Raw genomic sequence first — 22,839 nt, forward strand, 5'->3', positions numbered from 1 at the left:
TGTCCTCTAATGTTTTTTTGGGGGGGGGGTGGGGGTGGCGGGGGAAAAGCTCACTGGTAGGATGACGTAGTCTGTATTTTCCTCAAGGCTATTTACAGGGGTTGGAGAGTTTAATTAGGTACTTTCCTAAACCTGGCTTATTTTGGGCTTTTCCGTACTAAGTAAGTGAGTAGGAGACGCTGCTGGGATTCAGAGTTGGAAAAAACAGTAGTCTCACAGGAAAACAAACCAAAACCAAACCGCGGCGTTCCTTACTATACAGGTCGGTCCTTGGACGTGTCAGCGTCGTGCCCGCTCCGTCCGCAAGGGGGCGCGCCAGGAAGTTCCGGAAGTCCGTCCCGAAACATCACTCAGAACTTCCTTGCACTTCCGTTCAGCTTCGCGCAGTCGTTTGTCCTGTACGGCTACCCGTCCGCATACGAATCTAGCCCGGGAACTAAGACTTAGAGGGCAGTCGCCAGCCGGGAACCTGTCAATTCCAGACGCCCTCCGGATTGGCAAGATGTGCTCCCTGGGGTTGTTTCCCCCACCGCCGCCTAGAGGTCAAGTCACCCTGTATGAGCACAATAACGAGCTGGTGACCGGCAACAGCTATGAGAGCCCGCCTCCCGACTTCCGGGGCCAGGTGGTCCGGGTGGGGATGTCGCGGTGGGGGTGCGGGGACGCGGCGGGTCTTACAGATTGGGGGCCGCATGGCTCCCACAGGAGACTGGAGAGAACGAAATATATTTTAGGGCATGTATTGGCCTGTAAGGGATCCCAAGGCATGTGAGGAGGCTGTAGGAGGGGTAGAGAAAAGATGAAGGATGCTGTGAATCAGGTCTTTTCTAGTGTCAACCCTGTGAAAAAAGGATTGTGGTTGGTTTGCAGATGAGGACTGAAAATTTTCTGCCCCACAAGTGTTACATTTGTGGGTATGGGAAATGGGGCCGTGGAATCTCTTATGCCTAGTCCAGCCATAGGTTGGAGATAGCAGAGAGTTCTGTTAAAGATTTGAGGAAGAGACTGACTGCCTCCCCCTTCCTCACTTCTGAGGTATAGTGGATCAATCTTCCTGTCCTACACTTGACCAAGGATCCCCTAAAAGCCTCTGGGAGGCTGGACCATGGTACGAGAACTGCCTTCATCCATCACCGGGAGCAAGTGTGGAAGAGGTGCATCAATGTTTGGTGAGGCATGACAATCGGTTGCTTAGGCCATGGTCTACCGAGCGTGCTTCGGGCAGCTCTTGAAAAGGCTGTGTCTTACCACCATCACATTGCTTTTCATCATATTAGATGATCCATCTTTATTGTAAAACTCACGGGTATACCAGAAACTTCATTGATCCCTAATAGCTTGGCTGGATTTTACAAACCTGCTCTCAGCACCGACCTCATGACCTGCAATTATTCATTTGCTTTTATCTGAAGCTCAGGAAAGTTAGGTGAAGGTTGTATTGGTTCATCAATAAGTAAGACATGTAAGAGTTGAAGCTGTGTTACTTTTTTCAGTTGTGTAGGTTTGGAAGAGTTAATTACTCTGACCTAAAACCGAAGCCCTTTACACTGTAGTGATTAAATAGATGTTCCTGGCACATTAACCCCTCGATGTGTTTACCCATGTGTTTGCTGTCACTGTTATTATCATTGTCATTATCTGTGAAAGGAATCCCTGGAAACTACGTTTCTGAGTTACCTTCATTTGTTACTTTGTGAGTTGCTGCCAAATAGCCTTTTTTATTTATTTATTTATTTTTGTTTATTTGGTTTTTTGAGACCCTGGCTGTCCTGGAACTCACTCTGTAGACCAGGCTGGGCTCGAACTCAGAAATACACCTGCCTCTACCTCCCAGAGTGCTGGGATTACAAGTGTGTGCCACCACCGCCCGGCCTATTTTTCATTTTGAGAGACAGAGATTCTCTGTGTAACAATCCTGGCTGTCCTGGAACTTTCTATGTTCCCACGCTGGCCTCAGACAGAGATCTGCCTGCCTGTGCATCCTGAGTGTTGGGGTTAAAGGCATGGGCCATCTTAAATAATTTCTTTTTATTTATTATATGTAAATATATGTAGCTGTCTTCAGACACACCAGAAGAGGGCATCAGATCTCATTTTGGATGGTTGTGAATCACCATGTGGTTGCTGGGATTTGAGCTCAGGACCTCTGGAAGAGCAGTCAGTGCTCTTAACTGCTGAGCCATCTCTCCAGCTCCACTTAAACTGTTTCTCTCTTTCTCTCTCTCTCTTTCTTTCTTTCTTTCTTCTCTCTCTCTCTCTCTCTCTCTCTCTCTCTCTCTTTCTTTCTTTCTTTCTTTCTTTCTTTCTTTTTGGTTTTTTCAAGACAGGGTTTCTCTGTGGAGTCCTGGCTGTCCTGGAACTCACTCTGTAGACCAGGCTAGCCTCAAACTCAGAAATCCGCCTGCCTCTGCCTCCCAATTGCTGGGACTACAGGCATGCACCACCATGCCTGGCTCCTTAAACAATTTCTTACCTGATCCCTTTCTCCATTTTGGACTCCTCTAATGTCCAGATCAATCTTTCTGAAGTACTCATGTGATTATTTGTTTTCCTTGCTGAAGACACTTTGATGACTTGCCATTCACTATTTGAAAGTATGGTTGATGCCCCTTCCCCCTCATCCTCTTTCTCTCCTCCTCCTCTTCCTCCCTCCTCCCCCACTTCTCTTCCTCATTCTTTTTGAGGCAGGGTCTCATCCCAATCCAAGCGTAGCCCTGGCTAGATGAACTTACCACTTAGATCAGTTTGGCTGAGGACTCGCAGGGTTCTTCCTTCCTCTGCCTCCCGCAAACTGAAATTAAAGGTGTTTGCCATCACACCTGGCCAGGTCCTACTGACTTGATCAGAAAGTCTACCAGCTCCAGTCCCTGAAATTTAGTTACGTCTTCTGTAAGTGGGCAACGTGTCATTTAGATTAATTTGATAAATAATCCAATGTCCTAAATAATTTAAAGGACAATCTATAAAGTACTTGATGTGTAGTTGGCGCTCACTAAAAATATTATACCTCCTTTTTTTTGTTTTTTGTTTTTTTTTTTCTTTGTTGAGACAGGTTTTCTGTGTAGTACTAGCTATCTTGTAACTCAATTTGTAGACCAGTCTGGCCTTGAACTCAGAGATTTGAGAACTTGGGAACTGCCTCCCAAATGCTGGGATTAAAGCCATGAGTGAGCTGTGTGTGGTGGTGCACGCCCCTAATCCCAGCACTTGGGAGGCAGAGGCAGGCGGATTTCTGAATTCAAGGCCAGCCTGGTCTACAGAGTGAGTTCCAGGACAGCCAGGGCTACACAGAGAAACCCTGTCTTGGGGAAAAAAAAAAAAAAGCCATGAGTGATTCCCCACCCCCTTCCTTAAAAAAAAAAAAAAAAAAAAGATAATGCTTCATCCAGCCCTGGCTGGCTTCAAAAGAACTGTGTTGCTAAAAATTTTCAACTTTGGTCTTCCCAGTTTTACCTACCCAGTGTTGGGGTTATAGGTAAAAGCTCCCATATCTGTTCCATGTGCTAGTGGGGACTGAATCCCAGGGCTATATTCATGCTAGGTAGGTACCCTACCAGCTGACTCCCCATCCCTAACCCTCTTAGCTTTAATATATGTTTGTTGAAGGAATGAAACCTAATAGGGGGACTTATGACAGGATTGGAATAACTCTATCTTTTTCTCCTTGTGAGGCATGATGTGGGTCTTTTTGGAGTCCTGAATGAAATTGCAAATTCGGAGGAGGAAGGTAACGCTCCTGTCCCTTCTGTTTGTAAGTTTATCTCCTCCCCATACATTCCAACCTCATTCCAACACCTGTTAGCCCAGCCTCTCCCTTTAGCCTGCTTTTTTCTGTCACTTTTTCTTCTAAGTACCCAGATACCCAGAGTGGGTACTGGGGAGAAGGTATCCAAGCCCATTCATTGCTGTGCACTGAAGAGCTTTGACTCTGTCACCCAAGAGCAGGGCGGGTTAGAGCCCTGTGCATGATGTCATCAGAGGTGTCTCTTTTACTCACAGTGTTTGAGTGGGTAAAGACAGCCTCCAGCTGGGCCCTGGCTCTCTGTGGCCGAGCCTCCTCTCTCCATGGCTCCCTGTTCCCACACCTCTCTGTAAGTTTGACTTCCTGCCTCTTTCCTTTTGGGCGGGGTTGGATGTGATGACTTGGAGGTTGGGCGTGGTCTACTCTGAATGTTGAATAGGTGAGCTCCTGCAAGTCATGTCTATTTGCTGTGTTCTTAGCTCAGGAGTGAAGATCTGATTGCTGAATTTTCCCAAGTAACTAACTGGTGAGTGCACAAACTCTGGCACCCTGTAGGACAAAATTCCTGAACTGAAATTTCTTTGGGGAGAGAGGTGAAGGCAGAAACTCCTCTCTCCACATTATTATCCTGGTTCTATTTCATGTCAGCTAGAGTCACTTGCAGAGAGGAAACCTGTGGGTAAGCTGTAAGCTGTAGGGTACTTTTTTTTTTTTTTTTGGTTTTTTGGATTTGTTCCCCCCACCCCCACCCCAGACAGGGTTTCTCTGTATATCCCTGGCTGTCCTGGAACTCACTCTGTAGACCAGGCTGGCCTCCAGAAATCCGCTTGCCTCAGCCTCCCAGAGTGCTGGGATTACAGGTGTGCGCCACCACTGCCTGGCTCAGTAGGGTACCTTCTTGATTGATGACTGATGTAGGAAGGCCCACCTCACTATGACGGTCCTGGGTGCTGTAAGAAAGCAGACTGATCAGCAACCATTATACACCAGAGTCCTGCCCTGACCCCCTGGATGACAGGCTGTGAGCTGAAGGGTGATATCAGCCCCTCACTCTCCAATTGCTTCTGGCTGTGCTGTTTCATCTACTGTAGCTAAGACACCTCTCTACCCACCCTAAGGAAGGAACCGAAGAAAACCTGAGCATGGCTTTGCCCCTATGGAAGGGAGTCTGGGTTGCTAGGCTGTTGCCAGGAGGCATAGCAGCCAACTGGGTGCTCATCCCACCACAGGTCCAGCTGCTGCTTACGGGTCTTTGCTTGGCATCCTCACACCAACAAGTTTGCAGTGGCCCTGCTGGATGACTCCATCCGCGTTTATAATGCCAACAGGTGTGTGTGTGCGTGGGGTCTATGCAAGCAGGGTCAGGTTCACACTGCTCTCACCTTCCTAACAGGTGCGTGTGTGCGTGGGGTCTATGCAAGCAGGGTCAGGCTCACACTGCTCTCACCTCCCTGCTGGCCTTGATCCTGCCTGCCCTCCATGGCCTGCTCCATAGGGCTCCTTCCAGACTTGGGGTTGGGGACATTCCAAAATTGAATGTGTCCTTTTTGCATCTAACTTTTTTTTTCTAAGATAGGATCTCTGCTGGCCTTGAACTTAGAGATCCCCCTGCCTCTGCCTCCCAAGTGCTGGAATGAAAGAGGTGCGTCATTGCCTCCTGGCGGGTATCTAAGTTTTACTTCATTTATGCCTCCATCTCACAGCACCCAATATTCTTGACCCAGCCCTGGACGGACTCCTCTCTCCCTTTGCTTTTACCCGGCACTGAGGATCAGACCTAGGACTTTGTACAGGCCATGAAACCAGGCTCAACTCTGAGCTATGTCTTAGGCCTGAGTTAGACTTAATCTGTGTGATTTTACATTTTTATCTTTTGTTTTACGGTTTTTGGTTTGTTTTTTAGGTTGATTTTACTTTATGTGTATGGGTATTTTGCCTGAGAATGCATACATGTGTATATGTACCATGTGCATGCCTGGTGCTATGAGAGGAGTTACAGACAGCAGGAAGCTGTCACCTAGGTTCTGAGGATCGAACCCAGCTCCTCTAAAGGAGCAGCCAGAGCTCTTAAGCTCTGAGCCATCTCTTCAGCCCCCTTTACTTTATTGGAGGCAGGGTTTTTCTGTGTATCCTTGGCTGTCCTGGAACCTGCTCTGTAGACCAGGCTGGTCTCAAACTCAAAGATTTGCCTGCCTCTGCCTCCTGAGTGCTGTGATTTAAGGTGTGTGCTATGACCCCTGGCCTGTTTTACCTTCTTTTTTTTTTTTTTTTTTTTTTTATTTTATTTATATGAGTACACTCTTGCTACACCAGAAGACGGCATCAGATCCCTTTACAGATGGTTGTGAGCCACCATGTGGTTGCTGGGAATTGAACTCAGGACCTCTGGAAGAGCAGCAGTCAGTGCTCTTAACCACTGAGTCATCTCTCCAGCCCCTGTTTTACCTTCTTGAAAATTTTTTAAAATTTTCTTTTTTATTTTATGTGATCGAGGTTTTTGCACACTGCTTCCATGCCAGAAGAGGGCAACATAGCCTTTAGAACTGGAGTTACAGACAGTTGTGAGCTACCATGTAGGCGATGGTAACTGAATTCATGCCCTTTGGAAGAACAGCCAGTGCTGTTAACCACCAAGCCCTCTTGCCAGCACCTTGTTTTGTTTTTTAGTAGTACTCAGGTTCTTTGAGCTTAGTGTCTCTGCTTTGACTTAGTTTCCTGCTTCTGTACCTAGCACTATAGTTCCCTCCCTGAAGCACCGTCTACAGCGAAGTGTGGCAGCACTGGCCTGGAAGCCCCTCAGTGCCTCTGTCCTGGCTGTGGCCTGCCAGAGCTGTATTCTCATTTGGACCCTGGACCCCACTTCCTTATCTACGAGGTAAGTCCTGCCATCCTGTCTTGACCTTTCTGAGGGTCATGCCAGGGGCCCATGGGTGTGCAGGTTTCCTCACGGCACTTCCCAGGGCTGTGGGAGAGGCAGATTTAAGGCCAGGTGGGTGCTAGGATGCTCTGTCTAGACAAAGAGACAGATTTAGAGGCCCTTGGGATCATGGAAGAACATATCTGTGGGTCATACACTGCCAGACAGAGAGAGGTATTCAAGTAGAGCAGGAACAAATACAGACGTGGGTAGAAATCATAAAATTGGAACAATCAGCTGGCAGTGGTGGCCCACACTTCGAATCCTAGCACTCCAAACGTAGAGGAAGGAAGGTGGATCTCTGAGTTCAAGGCCAGCCAGGTCTACACAGAGAAACCCTGTCTCAAAACAAAAAAAGTCGGGACAATACTATGAGAACTAAAAATAAAACCAGAAAATTTGGGCTGGAGAGGTGGCTCAGTGGTTAAGAGCACTGACTGCTCTTCCAAAGGTCCTGACTTCAAGTCCCAGCAACCACATGGTGGCTCACAATCATCTGTAACAAGATCTGACTCCCTCTTCTGGAGTGTTTGAGGACAGCTACAGTGTACTTACACATAATAAATAAATCTTAAAAAAAAAAAGATAGAAAATTCTAAAATTATGAATTAATAAGAAACCTTAGCTAGGTGGTGGTGTTGCACGCCTTTAATCTTAGTGCTTGGGAGGCAGAGGCAGGTGGATCTCTGTGAGTTTGAGCCCACCCTGGTCTACGAAAGGATTTTAGGACAGTCAGAGCTGTTATACAGAGAATCTCTTGAAAAACCGTAAAAAGAAGTACATTTGTGGGCTAGAGAGATGGCTCAGAGGTTAAGAGCACTGACTGTTCCTCCAGAGGTCCTGAGTTCAATTCCCAGCAACCACATGGTTGCTCACAGCCATCTGTAATGGGACCTAATGGCCTCTTCTGGTGTGTCTGAAGAGAGTAATGGTGATATACATAAAATAAATCTTTAAGATGTATCTTTATACACTTATATAACATGTATTCCATGCCATATATATGATATATAACATATTACAAAATATATATTTATATATAAATACAATAACAAAGTCAAAGGTTGGGCAATGTGCCGTATGGACAATCTAATGTGCATTTAAAAAGGTCTGATGTCCAGGCTACAGGGACTGTGGAGCCACTGACAGTGAGCTGGAGCTCAGAGATGACGGACTTGAAAATCGTCAGTTACTATAAAGTGATCTGGGCCTCACAGCAGTTAAGCCGGCGTGCGTTACTGCTGGGTGGAAAGGGGAGAACTCAGGCCATGGCTCTGAAAAAGCACTCAGTGATGGAAGTGGGAGATGTTCTGACAGAAAGGTGATCAGGGTCCTGGGGTGAAAAGAGAAGCAGGGGTTGGATCCTGGATGTAATGTCAGGAGATCACTGAGAAACCACACTCCCAGCACAGCCCTCTTTAGACTTAATGCCGTGAGTGGTCTTCTGCCTTTTCATCCTGGCTCATACCCTGCAAACCACAGGCAGTCCATAGAACTTCCCTTCAACCTCCTCCATAATCCTTTTTTGTCAGCCCAGGTTGAAGTTAGAGGCAAGCAAGGAAATGGAATCATGATAGGCATTTTCATTTCATTTTTGTGTTGTTTGGTTGTGGCAGAGGCCAGAGAGGGTCTTGACCCCCTGGAGCCGGACTTAGAGATGGTGTGAGCACCTGCAGTGAAGGCTGGGACCCACCTCTATTGTCTGGAAAGCAGCATGTTTGTTTACGGTTTCCTCACCATGTCCCTCTGTTCATCCATGGCAGACCCTCCTCTGGCTGTGCCCAGGTGTTGTCCCACCCTGGGCACACACCTGTCACCAGCTTGGCTTGGGCCCCCAGTGGGGGGTGGCTGCTCTCAGCCTCACCTGTGGATGCTGTTATTCTGGTGAGTTGGTCCCCATCCCTCAGACAAGAGCCTTCCGCACCTGCTGGTAGAAAATATGAGGGAGTGTGGTTGTAGGTCTGTCCTCAGAGTTTCATCTGGATTCCTTACATCTGAACTCTGGAAGCTCTCACTGCGGTCTTAGACATAGGGCTGTACGCTGAGTAGTCTGTTTCTTGCTGCTTCCCTTTCTCTGCGGCTTTGTGTCCATTAGAGGGTGGCCTGCCATGAGCTGCTGGACAGTCTTGAGTTTCTGCACTGAGTTCCCTCTGTCTCAGGTATGGGACGTCTCAACAGAAACCTGTGTCCCCCTTCCTTGGTTCCGAGGAGGAGGGGTTACCAACCTGCTGTGGTCCCCAGATGGTAGCAAAGTCCTGGCTACCACTCCTTCTGCTGTCTTTCGGTGAGTAGGTAAAAAGCTAGGGAAGTGAAGAACTCAGAAAAAGGCACCTTACTTCTCGGCCCGACCTTGGGACTGCACGTTGTTGGATCAGTCCATGGTTGGAGCCTGAAGGCCCTATGCTGTAATCTGGCTTTCTTTGGTTCAGAGTCTGGGAGGCCCAGATGTGGACTTGTGAGGGGTGGCCAACTCTCTCGGGCCGCTGCCAGGTGAGTGGGGCACTGCTGTACTGACTCACAGAAGCTGGGAGGGAGTTCTCAGGAGCCTGGATCCCTTCGTGCACAGCTCCCCACCTTCTCTCCTGCTTTAGCCCTCCTGGAGATCTAGCTCCTGTCCTTTCCTTCCTGTCCCCAGACTGGCTGCTGGAGTCCAGATGGAAACCGACTGCTGTTCACTGTACTGGGGGAAGCATTAATTTATTCCTTGTCATTCCCAGAACGATGTGGTGAGTTAGGACATTTTAGAATGCAGACTTTCTGGGGTGGTCAGAGGAGGACAGCAGCTGTAGGGTGCACTGAGGGATGGAGGGAGTACAGAAGCCAAGGATACTTTGTAGAAACCTGTGCTTCCAGGAACAGAGAAAGGACATGTTGGAGGTGCGAAGTCGGCAACTATTGTAGCAGATCTTTCTGAGACAACGATTCAGACCCCAGATGGAGAGGAGAGGTGAGTCTGAGTAGCTGGGGGAGGGAGGAGTGACAAGTCCAAATGAGCTACACTCAATGCTTGTCCTGTCACAGGCTCGGGGGAGAGGCCCACTCCATGGTTTGGGACCCAAGTGGTGAACGTCTGGCTGTGCTCATGAAAGGTAAAGAGCAAGGAGAATGGGCTGCCTTTGAAACAAGGTCTCACTGTGTAGCCCTGGCTCTCCTGGAATTCACTGTGTAGATCAGGCTGGCCTTGAACTCACAGGTCCACCTGTTATGTCTGCCAGTGCTGGTATTAAAGGCATGTGCCAGTGCACTCAACTAGACAAAGGGCTTTCTTTCTTTCTTTCTTTTTTTTTTTTTTTAAGATTTATTTATTGTTATATCTAATTACACTGTAGCTGTCTTCAGACACACCAGAATAGGGCGTCAGATCTCATTATGGATGGTTGTGAGCCACCATGTGGGTGCTGGGATTTGAACTCAGGACCTTCAGAAGAGCAGCTGAGTCAATGCTCTTAACCGTTGAGCCATCTCTTCAGCCCAACAAAGGCCTTTCTTAAGCCACAGCCTCATAGGTTTTCAAAGTACCAGGACTACTGTTCTCTGCCTCTGGGACTTTGCTTCCAGGGTTCTCTGCATTAGCTGACCCATTTCTTACAGGAAACCCACGGGTTCAGGATGGGAATCCCGTCATCCTTCTTTTTCGAACTCGAAACAGTCCTGTGTTTGAGCTGCTTCCCTGGTAAGTGCAGGCCGACCTTGGGGCTGGCCACAAAGACGTCCCACATCCAGCTGCCTTTGTCTTCTCACCTCCTCTTTTTTTTTTTTTTTGGCCAAAGTGGCATTATTCAGGGGGAGCCAGGAGCCCAAGCTCAGCTCATCACTTTCCATCCTTCCTTCAACAAAGGGGCCTTGCTCACTGTGGTGAGTCACCAAGGGCTAGGCTGTGTGTGTATGTGCGTGCTTGTGTCTGTCTGTCTGTAGGATAGCTAGAGGCCCAGACAGTGAAGCCTTTCTTTCCCATTCTCTGCAGTGCTGGTCCACAGGCCGAATCACCCACATCCCTCTGTACTTTGTCAATGCCCAGTTTCCACGCTTTAGCCCAGTGCTTGGTTGGGCCCAGGAGCCCCCAGCTGGAGGTGGAGGCTCTGTTCATGAAGTGCCACTATTTACTGAGACATCACCAACCTCTGCTCCTTGGGACCCTCTTCCAGGACAACCATCTGCTCAACCCCACTCCCCTCATTCCCACTTGTAAATAAAGCTTTTCTTGTTTACACTTATTTACCAGGATGTAACTCCACGTGTGTTACTGGGGTGTGAGATGGGCCACTGGTTAGATTCTGCTGTCACTTTCTAGCTACTTGGGAAGTTGATCAAGTTATTTAGTCTTAGGATGGTTTCTCTCAATTTCTTATCTTAAGGATTTATTATTTTACATATTTGTGTTGCCTGCATGTATAGATTTGTACCACATGTGTGTCTAGTGCCCACAGAGGTCAGGTGTGAGTGAGTGTGTGTGTGTTTCCTGGAACTGGAGTTACAGTTATGTGCTATGTGGGTGCTGGGGATGGAATCTGGGCCTTCTCCCACAACCAGGTTAACTGCTGAGCTGTCTCTCCAGCCATCTGAGATGGTTGTCAACTGGTCTGAAAAGCAAAGCTGAGGAGCAGTGGGGAGATCCCTAGCACCGGGCCCTGCACATAGGTTGTTGCACTTCAAAGTCTGAGGAAATTCCCAGGCTGGTGGATCAGAGACTGGGTCAGTTAGAGAGGAATACGTTTTATTGAACTACAGCATTTGCAAGAGGCACAGGTGTTGGGCGCTGGGCAAGGGTGGCACGGGCCATGTTCAGGGCACCCTCTCGAGTGTGGTGCCCACCAATGAAGCCACTGGCATGGACGAAGATGCAACCAGGGATCCCACTGACTTGGTCCAGGGCCTCATCCCGAAGTCCCCGCCATGGCTCTGGCAGGGGCAGCCTACATAAGGACAAACGGAGGCGTGAGGAACTAAAGGAAGGGAGCAGGTGTCGTGCATGGGTGGCAGCCTCCAGCAACGCTGAGACAGACCTCAAGGTAGGTAGGGTGGCTCTGTGGGGACTCACCGGCTTTGGAATGAGTGAGGCTCCTTGGGTACACACTGGACTCTCCACTGTCCAGCCTGGTCAGTGTAGATAACGAAGTTGACGGCCACTGCAGGGGACAGCTCAGATTCTAGGTGGTATAGGTGCTCCTTCCAAGGGCACCCACCTTTTGCAAGTTCTACAATCTCCCCACTTGAATCTACCTGAAAGGGAAGCAAGTGTGGCTAGAATGTTTGGGCAGAGCAAGAGCCCAGCTTACCAGATGGGTCAGGACCATCCCTGGCCCCAAGGCTACCACCCAGGTCTACCTTAAATCTCTGTGCCAGGGCCTCCTCTACCAAGGCCCGTGCTGGCAGCCAGCTGTGCTGGTAGAAATTTAGTCTTTGCAGAAACTCCTCTTGCACCAGGTCCATCGCACGCCTGAACCCTGCCTGGGAAGGATAGTTAGATACACTGGCTCATATTTTATTTCACAGAGCTTGGAAGATCTGAAGTTCTGTGACTCAGGCTCACCTCAGTGTCTTGGTTGGGCTGGTTCCAGGTGGGATTCAGCCGAGCGACCCGGGCACTCAGTGTAGTGGTCAGTGCATACCGAGGCTCCCCCTCCGCCCACTGAGAGATACCATTGTCCACCGCATCCACCTCTTCCACAAAGTTCTCATACATCTAAAGCAGCAGCAGGGAAGAGGCACTTGAGGCTTAACAGCATGTAAACACACACACTATCTCACAATAGCCCTCTGTTTGACCAGATGGGAGAGGAAGAACTAGGGAAGGCAGCAGCTTAGTGTTGGGCCTGGAATTCAGTCACCTGCCTTCTAATGCCGTCCCACCAGCATTCAAGGTCCCAGGCAGACTGTGTGTGGAGGGGCTGCTGGCTTTTTTCCATTAAATAAATTTTTAACCAGTGTAATAGCACACACCTTTAATCCCAGTAGGCAGATCTGTGGGTTCAAGGCCAGCCTGGTTTACATGGTGAGTTCCAGGACAGCCAGAAGTAGATAATAGGACATTGTCTATTACAAAAATTAATATATTTATTTTTATGTGTATGGGTGTTTTGCTTGCATGTATGCCTATATACAGTGTATATGTGTGGTGCCAGTGGAGGCCAGAAGAGGGCATCAGATCTCCTGGAAGTGGAGTCACAGATGTTTGCAAAATACCATGTAGATGCTGGGAAAACCAATTCTATCCACCTGTATCCTTAACCTCCAGTCTGGCCACTAACTTTTGAACAAGGATTTCAGTTCCTAGATAGGCTTGTGGGAATGGATTCCTGTGCTAAGGAGAGAGGAATAGGTGGGCTGGGTAGACTGCATAGCAAATTAATGAGGCAGATGATCTGACCACATACAGTTATATGGGAAGTGTCTGACAAACACCAAGAACTGAGATGTGGGGCCTTGAGATGGAGTTCTTAATACACCATATGTTAGCCTGGTGGTGGTGGTGGTGCACGCCTATAATCCAGCACTTGGGAGGCAGAGGCAGGTGGATTTCTGAGTTCGAGGCCAGCCTGGTCTACAGAGTGAGTTCCAGGACAGCCAGGGCTACACAGAGAAACCTTGTCTCGAAAAACCAAAAAAAAAAAAAAAAAAAAAAAAAAAAAAAAAAAAGAAAGAAAGAAAAGCCAAACAAAAAACAAAAAAACAAGACAAAAAACAAGAACAGACATCTCCAGATTCAAGTCAAGCAGTACCAAGGACAGCACTTACCCTATAAGGCTCACTAGTAAAGCCTTAGATGCACCTAGTTCCCTGCACCTGAGATGCTGCCGGCTGGCATCGAACTCAGAAATCTACCTGCCTCTGCCTCCCAGAATGCTGGGATTACAGGCGTGTGTCACCACTGCCCAGCAAGGATGTCTGTTCTTTTCCACCTGAGTCTGCCAAACTCCTGTGTGAACAATGAATTCTGAGATGCTCTCAACAGCCAAGTTGAGAATCTGAGCCCAGTGCTTCTTCTAATATAAGCTGTTTACTTAGAAATATCAAATAATTCTGTTTGTTTGGTCTGGTTTTTGAGTCAGGGTCCAGGCTGGCCTGGCATTCAAGATCCTCCCATCTAAGCCTCTCAAGCATTGGATACGGTGTGCTCTGCCACACCAGCAGCACAGGTTTTCTCAAGCATTGGATACGGTGTGCTCTGCCACACCAGCAGCACAGGTTTTCTTGATGTATGTTAAGAAAAAGACTGGAAAACACTTTTAAAGCCCTTCCCCAGAATGATGTGGTACTATTACACTTACAGTTCTAACAACATAGGCAGAACCTATCTCAAAATAACAAAGTACTAAGACCCCTTTGCTATAAATTAAAGCCCAGTCCTCACTGCCCACTCCAGGATACAGGCTGGAAGGCATGCCTGCTGTGAAGGGTGACTGAGAGAATGCCCCCATTGGCATCAGGGAGCAGTGGAGCCTTGTTGGAGGTGTGGCCTTGTTGGAGGAAGTGTGTCACCAGGGGTGGGCTTTGAGGTTTCAAAAGACTAGGCCAGGCCCAGGTTACTTTGTTCTGCTGCCTGCCAATTCATATGTAGAACTTCAGCACCAGGACTGCAGGTGTGCTGCCATGCTCCTCACTATGATGACAGCAGATGTTTTAAACCTCTGAAACCATGAGCCATCCCCAGTCAAATGCTTTCTTTTCTAAGAGCTGTTGTGGTCATGGTGTCACTTCACAGCAGTAAGACAGTGACTAGGACTGTCCCCTACAGGCCAGTGCCTGAGCCAGTGGCTACAGCAATGTCATTCCTAGCCAGCCCATCTTGTCCTCAGGCCCCTACCTTGTCGTAGATGGTATCCACCACACTGTCCTCTTCACTAGTGCCCAGCAACTGGGCCAGGAGCTTATGCCCGAAGTGCAGATAGACGAGTCCCGCACTGCTCAGCTTGGTCTGCCATGGCTTCCCAGGGCACAGGGAACTCATGGTTTCTGTGAAAGTCCTGAGGAGTACATGGAGGGGCTGAGGTGAAGGGGTTGGCCCATGACACTAGTCTATATGTGCAAGTTTACATGTGGAGACCTGTATCAGCAGGATGGGGAGACGAGAAACCATGGGAGAAGATGGTAGCGTTTCCTCTAGTGCCAATGTAGGCCTTGGCTGAAAGCTTCTACTCTGGAATTTCTGTGACAACACTTGGACTCATCATTGTATGTTGGATTTTGTGTTTTGAACATTATGGAGAAAAATCAAAGATCCTGTCCTTTCAAGTTCATCTGTGGTAGGACAAATGACAGAGCAACTGTAGCTGTCACTGTCTGTGGTTCCCAAGGACCTGACCTCCAGATTTCAAGTTCTTTATGTAAAATGGTGCAGTGCTTGCCTGTAAACTACACACATCCTCCTGATTTTGGAGACAGGGTTCTCTGTGTAGTCCTGGAAATCATACTGTAGACTAGGCTGGCCACAAAAATCAAAACATCTACCTGCTTTGGCTCTCAAGGACTGGGATTAAAGGTGCAGAATATCATTCTTGGCTTCATTTTTTTTCCTTGTTGGGATGTGTTTTATGTGATCCAGGTTAGGCTAATAGATGATGAAGATGATGACCCTCACCTCATGATCTCCTGCCCTGCCTTGGGAAGTGCTGGAGTTACAGGTGTGCACCATGTACCTCGATCCTCCTCCCATATCTTTTGGATCACCTCTAAATTACTTACAATGCCTAACAGGTTGCAGATGTTAGGCAAGTAGCTGTTATACTTTAGAATATACTATACAAGACAAGGCTATTTACTTATATATTTACTTTAAAAAGAAGCCAGGCATGGTAGTGCACACCTTTAATTCCAGTACTCGGGAGGCAGAGGCAGCCAAATCTCTATGAGTTTGAGGCCAGCCTGGACTACAGTGGGAGTTCCAAGACAGCCAGTGTGATAGAGAAACCATCTCAAAAAACAAAACAAAGGCCAGGCAGTGGTGGCATGTGCCTTTAATCCCAGCATTTGGGAGGCAGAGGCAGGCCGATTTCCAAGTTCGGGGCCAGCCTGGTCTATAAAGTGAGTTCCAGTTCAGCCAGGGCGATACAGAGAAACCCTGTCTTGAAAAACCAAACCAAACAAACAGAAAGGAACAAATTTTCCTAAGTTGGAAGGTGGAGTTGTGAGATTTTGGACATAGGAAAAGTGAAGAAACACATACAAAAAAACACTTATCTTTGAGGGAAGGTGGGGACACTCACGAAGCCTGAGTGTGTCTGAGGTGAGGGATGACAGTGCAATGGAGATTATATAACATGTAACAGCCCATGTTCATGTCTGCTGCTGTGATAAAACACCTGACAAAAGTCAAATTCGGGGGGCAAAAAAGTTTTATTGTGGCTCACAGCATCACAGAAGGGAAGGTGGGAGAAACCTGGACTAGCAAGTCACGTCTCACCCAGACAAGAGCAGAGAGAGCAATCACCCCCACAAGCACATCTGGATAGTCCCTCAAAGAACCAATGCCCAGGCGATTCTCGAATCTAAATTGTGTCAAGTTGATAATGATAATTAAAATTAACCATCATAGGCCTGGAGATGGCTAAAAGCTGGATACACTCGCGGAGGAGGCAGTTTCAATTCCCTGCACACACACGGAGTCTCATGACTTCTTTAACTCCTAATTCCAGGGGATCCCGACAGACACCTTCCATCTCCCCCCACCTCTATAGACACCAATACACTTGGTGCACAGATGTGAATGCAGACAAGCCACACCCTACTCTTAAAGGAAAATAAACACAAAGCCATAGGCCACCTCAGTAGATTGTCTTTGAACTTGAAGGATCCAGCAGCCTGAGGCAAGGACAAGTGAACAGAAAACTGCCTGGGGTGAAAAAAGTTATGGAAGGAGGGACCTGAGGAAGGTGCAGGTCAAGGAGCAGGCCCGAAGCAAGCTTTAGTTCCTAGAGCGATAAACTGCTTGGCTTCACCGATGAGGCAGTGGCCTCTTGCTGTCATGGATTTGGACAGTGGGTGGCGGGATTGGAGCACTAAAGCTAAATCAAGAAATCAGAGAACAACCGCGAATTTGTGAACTCACCTCTGGTGATGATCATAGCGGTGTCTCTGAGGGTTGTACTCGCCACCCACATCCACCACGATGTCACACGAAGCCAGTTTTTCAGCATCCCGAGTCCGCACAATCTCTGCGTTCTACAGACACAGAAGGGGCTGTCAGGCAGGAGTCAGGGGATTAAAGTTGGGGTTCCAGGACGTGGGTGTGCATCATCCCACCCGGAAGCTCAGGCTTCGGCAGCATCAGAGGGGACCGGGTTAGATGCACGGGTCCATACCCTGTACTCGGGCAGGAGGCGGAGCAGCGCGCACGCCAGAGCCTCGTCGCAGTGGAAGGTGCCGTTGTGCGTTCCGATTCTGGGCGGTGCCATGAGGTTGTGGCGAGGTCTTTTAGCGGGCGGATCCGGCTCTGAGCCAAGCATACGGTACTGGGCTAGGAGAACTGACCGGAGCGGCAACAGTGCTAAGAAACCACGCAGGAAACGTCTACCCATATAGTTCCCTCCAAGGGAAGGTCGACCCGGAAGAGGAAGTGTCACGTACAGCTTCACTTCCGCCTGCCATGCGTCCCCACGGCAACGGAAGAAAAAAAAAAAACCACAATTGCCGCGCTACTTAGTGCAAGCCTTCTTACAGGTCCTCAAACCGCTGGTTGGAAGCTCTCAAAGGCAATGTGGCTAGTCCAGTTTGTGGGCTCTTGGCAAAACTACACCCCCTGGGCACTCCCAGTTCACAACCGGTCCCTTATTTAATGCAAGAAAAGACTACCATTTGCGCAGCTGGCACATTTATTAACATTAAACACAAGACCCTCTCTTCCCAGACACTTTCTCAGAAGGCCATTGCCTGAAAAAGTCCCAGGCCCCTTGAAAAAGGGTCTCTCTCTGCTTCATTTCTGCAACACATTCTCATGCCTTGGCAGTAGCCTGCGTTGCCCCCAGGGCTGTGAGCTGCTGAATCTTCTGGCTCATCATTTCCATGACAGCTACAAGAGAAGAAGGAGCAGTCACATCCTAGTGAGAACACGTTGGAGAACCCAAGGCTCAGGAACACGACTGTCAAATATTGGGCGGCACAAATACACTGATTTAGAGTGTACACCATTGTCAGTATGCTAACCACTGGGATGTAAAAATAAACAACACAATGTTAGCCGTTAACCAGAAAAGATTGTCACGTGAGGGTGATGACATACAACATCTGAGGCCATATTCAATCCCTAACACCACTTAGTGGATTACCTTGACTTCAAGGCCTGTACTGGCTACAGAATCTAGTCCTTTTTTTTTGTTTTGTTTTGTTTTTTTTTTTTTTGTTTTTTGAGACAGGGTTCCTCTGTGTAGCCCTGGCTGTCCTGGAACTCACTCTGTAGACCAGGCTGGCCTCGAACACAGAAATCCACCTGCCTCTGCCTCCCCAGTGCTGGGATTACAGGCATGCACCACCACTGCCCGGCTTCTAGTCCATTTTCTATGGTTATGAGGCAAGTTCTCCGAGCCATCTCCCCAGCCAGCCCTCGGTTGTTGTTTTAAATGTTAATATTTAGTTTATGGTGCGTGCGTGCATGCATGCATGTGTACACAGGTACATACCATGCCACTGCAGAAGCTACAGAAGGCATATCTCCTGGTACTGGAGTTATGGGTGGTTGTGAGCCGCCTGTCTTCTGCAAGCACATTAAACGCTAGTAACTACTGGACTTTCCTCTAGCCTCTGTTGTTTTTTGAGATGTGATCTTGGTATTTACCCTAGCCTGACCTCCAACCTGGAATACGCGTCTTAGCCTTCCGAGTACTGAAATTACAGGTGTGCCCCACCATACACAGGTGGATTACTCACTTAAATGGATAGTACGGTACGTCAACTGTATATGTGCACGCATATATGTATGCATACATAAAAATACACTTCAGCTAGTACCCTTACCACTGAGCTGTGTGTCCCTGGCCTAACTCAACTCTACCTGGGGGTAGGGATGAGCATCTCCTGTAGCCCACACGGCCTTGAACTGGCAGTGTAGTGAAGACCATCCCATAGCTTCTACCTCCTAAATGACGGGATTGAAGCGTGTGCCACAAATCCTGGCTGCTGTTTTCTTTTGAGACAGGGTCTTGCTATGCAGTCCTGGAATTCACAGCAATCCTCCTGCTTTAACCTCTTCAGTCTTGGGATTGCAGGTATATCCCACCATGCCTTATGCAATGAATGTTCTTTACCATGGAGGTAGAAAGCGCCAGGTGTTCCCTGGGGACTTAACAGCTGAAAGCATTGGCCACACAAGCCTGATGAAGGTTTAATCTGTAGGACTCAGAGTGGAAGGAGCAAAACAATTTCTAAAAATTTTCTTCCAACCTTCTCATGTACACCACAGCACTTCTTTGGCCCTCGTTTGTCTGGTTTTTTTTCCTGTCCGTCTGTTTGCCTCCTCCCTCTCTCCCTCTCCCTCTCTCTCTCTCTCTCTCTCTCTCACACACACACACACACAAACAAATAATCAATATTACTTTACAGACAGACAGATAAAAGCAATTTTACAGAAGAGGTGCCCTGGGCAGAACTTACCCTGTTTCATGGCGTGCTTCTCCTGCAGTGCTGGCTGGATTTTCTCCATCTGTTTGGTAAGAAAGTCTATCTTCCTTTTGAAGAAGTCCTTGGCATCGTCAGCTGTCTGCAAGAGCAGAGGTGAATGAAGGACTAAGGAGAGACCCTGTTCTACACAACACCTCTTCTAAGTTCCCATCACCTCCTGAGAGGACATCCACACCCTTCTCCCGCTCACCTTCTCCACATAGTAGCCAGTTCCCACATCAATAAGCACATGTTCCACATCATGTAGCTTCCCAGGGACATACATCTGAGAGGGCAGGGTTAAGAAAAACTGGCACAGCATGAGGCATGGTTTTGTCAGCCAGAGTACTAACCCTGAAGTGTCCTTTTCTAAAAAGCTGCACCTGGGAGAACCAAGTGACCGGAAGCCTTAACTTACCAGTCACTGTAAATGGAGAGACAGAGTTGGCTCCTTGGGAAGACGACAGAAGCTGGAACACTTTCTTGTACTGATCCTCTCATCCTCAGAGGCGTTCCTGTGTTTTCCACGTTAGTCTTTCCATAGGAATGAATCAGATACTTAGGATTCTTTCCCAAGGTTCAGGTTCTACAATAGTATGAGTGAAAAGCCAGCCTCACTTCCCCTGAACCATGAATCCTGATGGATTATTTCTAGTTTTTATTTTTTATTTAAATTTTATTTATTTATTTTTAGATTTGTGGTGGTTTGAAAATGCTTGACCCACAGAGTGGTACTATTAGGAGTTCTATAGCTTTTTTGGAGGAAGTGTGGCACTGTTGGGGTGAGACCCTCCTCCTTGCTACCTGGGAGTCGGTCTCTTTTCCTAGCTGCCAAGTGGATTAAGAAGTAGAACTCTCAGCTCCTTCTACAGGACTATGACTCCCTAGATGTTCCCATGCTTCCTGGCATGGTAATAGTGGACTAAACCTCTGAATCTGTAAACTAGCTCTGATGAAATGTTTGCCTTTAAAAGAGTTGCCTTGGTCATGGTGTCTATTCACAGCAATGAAACCCTAAGACAAAACTGTATGTATGTATATGCACCGTGTGCATGCCTGGTCCCTGCAGAAGTTGAAAAAGGTTGCTATATTCCCTTGAATTGGAGTCACCATGTAGATGCTAGGAACCAAAGCAGGTTCTCAGCAAGAGCCATTGCTCTTAACTGCTGAGCCATCTTTCTAGTTTCAGATTATTACTAACTTTAAAATTACATTTATTTGTTTTGTGTATATGTTTTCATAAGTGTGCATGCCATGGAGCATGGAGGTCTGAGGACAACTTCTGGGAGTTGGTTTTCTCCTTCCACCATGTTGGTGTCACAGATTGAACTCAAGTTGTTTGTATGTTTTACACTCTGCATCACCTTGCTGGCTCTACTGTTACTTAAAACAGTCTTCACCACTTTGCTATTCTTAGGTTTCTCTTTAGACTGTCATTTCGTCGTGGAATGACAACAGGCCATTTCAATAGGCGGAGACAATGTCCGTTTCTGAGCGAAAGCAGTTTAGTGATGAGTGGCAATTATGCTGAAACTGAAAAAACAGTCAAGTTCCCAATTTCAATATCCCAACATTTTTTCTACTGCCTTAGCCGAACGCTGGCAGCATTATCTCTATATTAACATCTCTAAACAACAAAAAGAAACCCAAGATTTCAACTCTTCACTGAACTCTTACACAAAGTATTACATGGACACTGGTCCAAGGTTAGATAAGAGAGTAGTGTACAACTGTTCTTGAAATCACTGGGTGACTAATAAAAACTCTCTCCGCTTTTGGGAAAGTCTGTGGAAGAATGTAGGTAGCATTTCCCGTGGAAAGGATACAGAACTCGTCAGTGGGACCAGTAATTCTTTTCCTGTGAAAGTAATGAAGACAAACAGCTGGGGAAGGCTAGCCGCTCCCACGTGAAGACGTTAAGGGTCCAAAGACAGTGAAAAGAACACAGCAACTGAGGGATGTCTCGTACATTTTAGTTTTCCGTAGGCAACATGCGGGGCTCCTGTGGTTATGCACACTACGTAACGGATAGTTTTCTCTAACGAAAACGGGACTAGGAAAAAGCGACAGAGAAGCCGGCATCCCCAGGTGCCCTCACCCGCCTGGCCCATACCCTCGTTGCTCTTGTTCAGCACGTTCAGACAGTCCTTGGCTTCCACATACTTGGTCTGTACCACCTTGAGCTGAGCAATGGACGTGGACAAAAACTCCACTTCCTACGGAAGCCGGAGGGAAAAGGGTCAGCTCAAGAACCGAGAAAGCGGGGCTCGGGCAGAGGGGGCGGGACCTGGGACCGAATAGGGGTTTCCCTGGGAAAGGAAACCTCCCCCACCGGGAGGGCACGCAGTCGGAGGATGTGAAGCGCGAGGAAGGTGCTGGGACAGGTCCTCACCTGGTCTAGTTGGTTCTTGAGCATTTCCAGTTGTGGCAGATTCAGCTCCGTGATGTTAATCGACTGCGCCATGTTGGGAAGGAGGACTGCCGAAGAGGAAGCCGCCTAGGCGAGTGACGCTCTAGCCACCCTCTGCGTTATCTCCGTGGTGCCGCCAGGGGATACGCTCTGCGCCCGTCGTCTCTATGATCATGCGTTTCGGACAGGCTATACGGATCTCAAGCTTAATTAGAGAACACAAGTTTTTCTTTTTGCAGCGTACATTAAAGCTAGCACTATTAGTTATCAAACACGGCTTGGGCCCTCAAGGAACTCGAAACTCTTGACTCATGATACACCCACGAGATTGTAAAACGGTATACGCTACTGCGCGTTGTTGGGACAAGCCGGTAACAGGCCAGCAGCAAGCCTGTGTTCAGACAGTACCCCTAACGCGCTTTAAAGGGTAAAGTGGAAGTGCCAAAAAGGAGCAACTGTCAACCAACTACGTTTTGGGTTTTTTTGTTTTGTTTTGTTTTTCTCTCAATATATGGAGGCAAACCAAAGGTCCTCTGAAAGAACAGCCCAGTGCTCTTAACAGCGGAGCATCTGTCTAGCTCCACTATAACTGTTACTGTGTGTTGGATATGAAGGGTATATGTGCTTCCCAGCAAATTTTAACAGTTTAGTTGGAGCGACAAACCATATGTGAGTAGCAAAACCCATCGAATCTGCTGCTGCCATTGCTAAAGTGTAGTAGCCGTGGTGGGAAGAGCAATGGTTTCTAAAATCATCCATGAGAGACAATGGCAATGGAAGAATTAAAAACATCAGCATAGCCCTATCACTGACTGCCTTTCCTTTCTCCAGTGTGAACATGCTGCAAGATATTTCCTATCCATTCACATTGAGGCAGTGAGACGCCAGTGATTGGAGGGGAAAGAAGAGGAGGAGCTAAGGGAACTGAAGGGCGGAGAGAGGGGGGAGGTCCCGACAAGCAGAGGAGAGCTACATGGTTTCAGCTGTATTTCAGGTGTTATGGAGAGGTTAGAAATATATGGGCAGAGGTGGTGCACGCCTGTAATCCTAGCACTCTGGGAGGCAGAGGCAGGCAGATTTCTGAGTTCGAGACCAGCCTGGTCTACAGAGTGAGTTCCAGGACAGCCAAGGCTATATAGAGAAACCCTGTCTCGAAAAAAACAAACAAACAAAAACAAACAA

At 47.9% G+C, this 22,839-nt stretch overlaps 3 protein-coding genes across 4 annotated transcripts; 1 reads left to right on the plus strand and 2 right to left on the minus strand.

The window, feature by feature from the left end:
- Nucleotides 1–359: 359 nt before the first annotated feature.
- On the plus strand, nucleotides 360–10,873 carry Aaas (aladin WD repeat nucleoporin). Of its 2 annotated transcripts, none has more exons than XM_052160577.1 (16): nucleotides 360–625; nucleotides 1,042–1,169; nucleotides 3,672–3,751; nucleotides 4,000–4,091; nucleotides 4,222–4,268; nucleotides 4,972–5,070; nucleotides 6,474–6,617; nucleotides 8,423–8,543; nucleotides 8,819–8,943; nucleotides 9,089–9,149; nucleotides 9,295–9,385; nucleotides 9,513–9,606; nucleotides 9,681–9,748; nucleotides 10,251–10,332; nucleotides 10,430–10,514; nucleotides 10,624–10,873. In XM_052160577.1, exons 1-16 carry the CDS (start codon nucleotides 503–505, stop codon nucleotides 10,846–10,848), a joined length of 1,665 nt encoding a protein of 554 aa, XP_052016537.1. In that variant the 5' UTR covers nucleotides 360–502; the 3' UTR covers nucleotides 10,849–10,873. The 2 variants fall into 2 exon arrangements, with proteins under 2 accessions (XP_052016537.1, XP_052016538.1); XM_052160578.1 differs by having other exon boundaries at nucleotides 361–625; nucleotides 3,672–3,727.
- A 479-nt stretch (nucleotides 10,874–11,352) lies between these two features.
- Myg1 (MYG1 exonuclease) lies at nucleotides 11,353–17,272 on the minus strand. The gene is made up of 7 exons (XM_052160583.1): nucleotides 16,958–17,272; nucleotides 16,705–16,817; nucleotides 14,464–14,623; nucleotides 12,190–12,342; nucleotides 11,985–12,107; nucleotides 11,698–11,879; nucleotides 11,353–11,572 (listed from the first exon to the last, which is right to left on the minus strand). The coding sequence occupies exons 1-7, from the start codon at nucleotides 17,171–17,173 to the stop codon at nucleotides 11,374–11,376; spliced, it is 1,146 nt and encodes a 381-aa protein (XP_052016543.1). The 5' UTR covers nucleotides 17,174–17,272; the 3' UTR covers nucleotides 11,353–11,373.
- A 177-nt stretch (nucleotides 17,273–17,449) lies between these two features.
- Pfdn5 (prefoldin subunit 5) lies at nucleotides 17,450–21,756 on the minus strand. The gene is made up of 6 exons (XM_052160585.1): nucleotides 21,640–21,756; nucleotides 21,361–21,463; nucleotides 21,074–21,105; nucleotides 19,459–19,533; nucleotides 19,242–19,347; nucleotides 17,450–17,664 (listed from the first exon to the last, which is right to left on the minus strand). The coding sequence occupies exons 1-6, from the start codon at nucleotides 21,709–21,711 to the stop codon at nucleotides 17,588–17,590; spliced, it is 465 nt and encodes a 154-aa protein (XP_052016545.1). The 5' UTR covers nucleotides 21,712–21,756; the 3' UTR covers nucleotides 17,450–17,587.
- Between the last annotated feature and the right edge of the window lie 1,083 nt (nucleotides 21,757–22,839).

This window comes from Apodemus sylvaticus, chromosome 17, assembly GCF_947179515.1.
Source record: "Apodemus sylvaticus chromosome 17, mApoSyl1.1, whole genome shotgun sequence".
Taxonomy (NCBI): Eukaryota; Metazoa; Chordata; class Mammalia; order Rodentia; family Muridae; genus Apodemus; species Apodemus sylvaticus.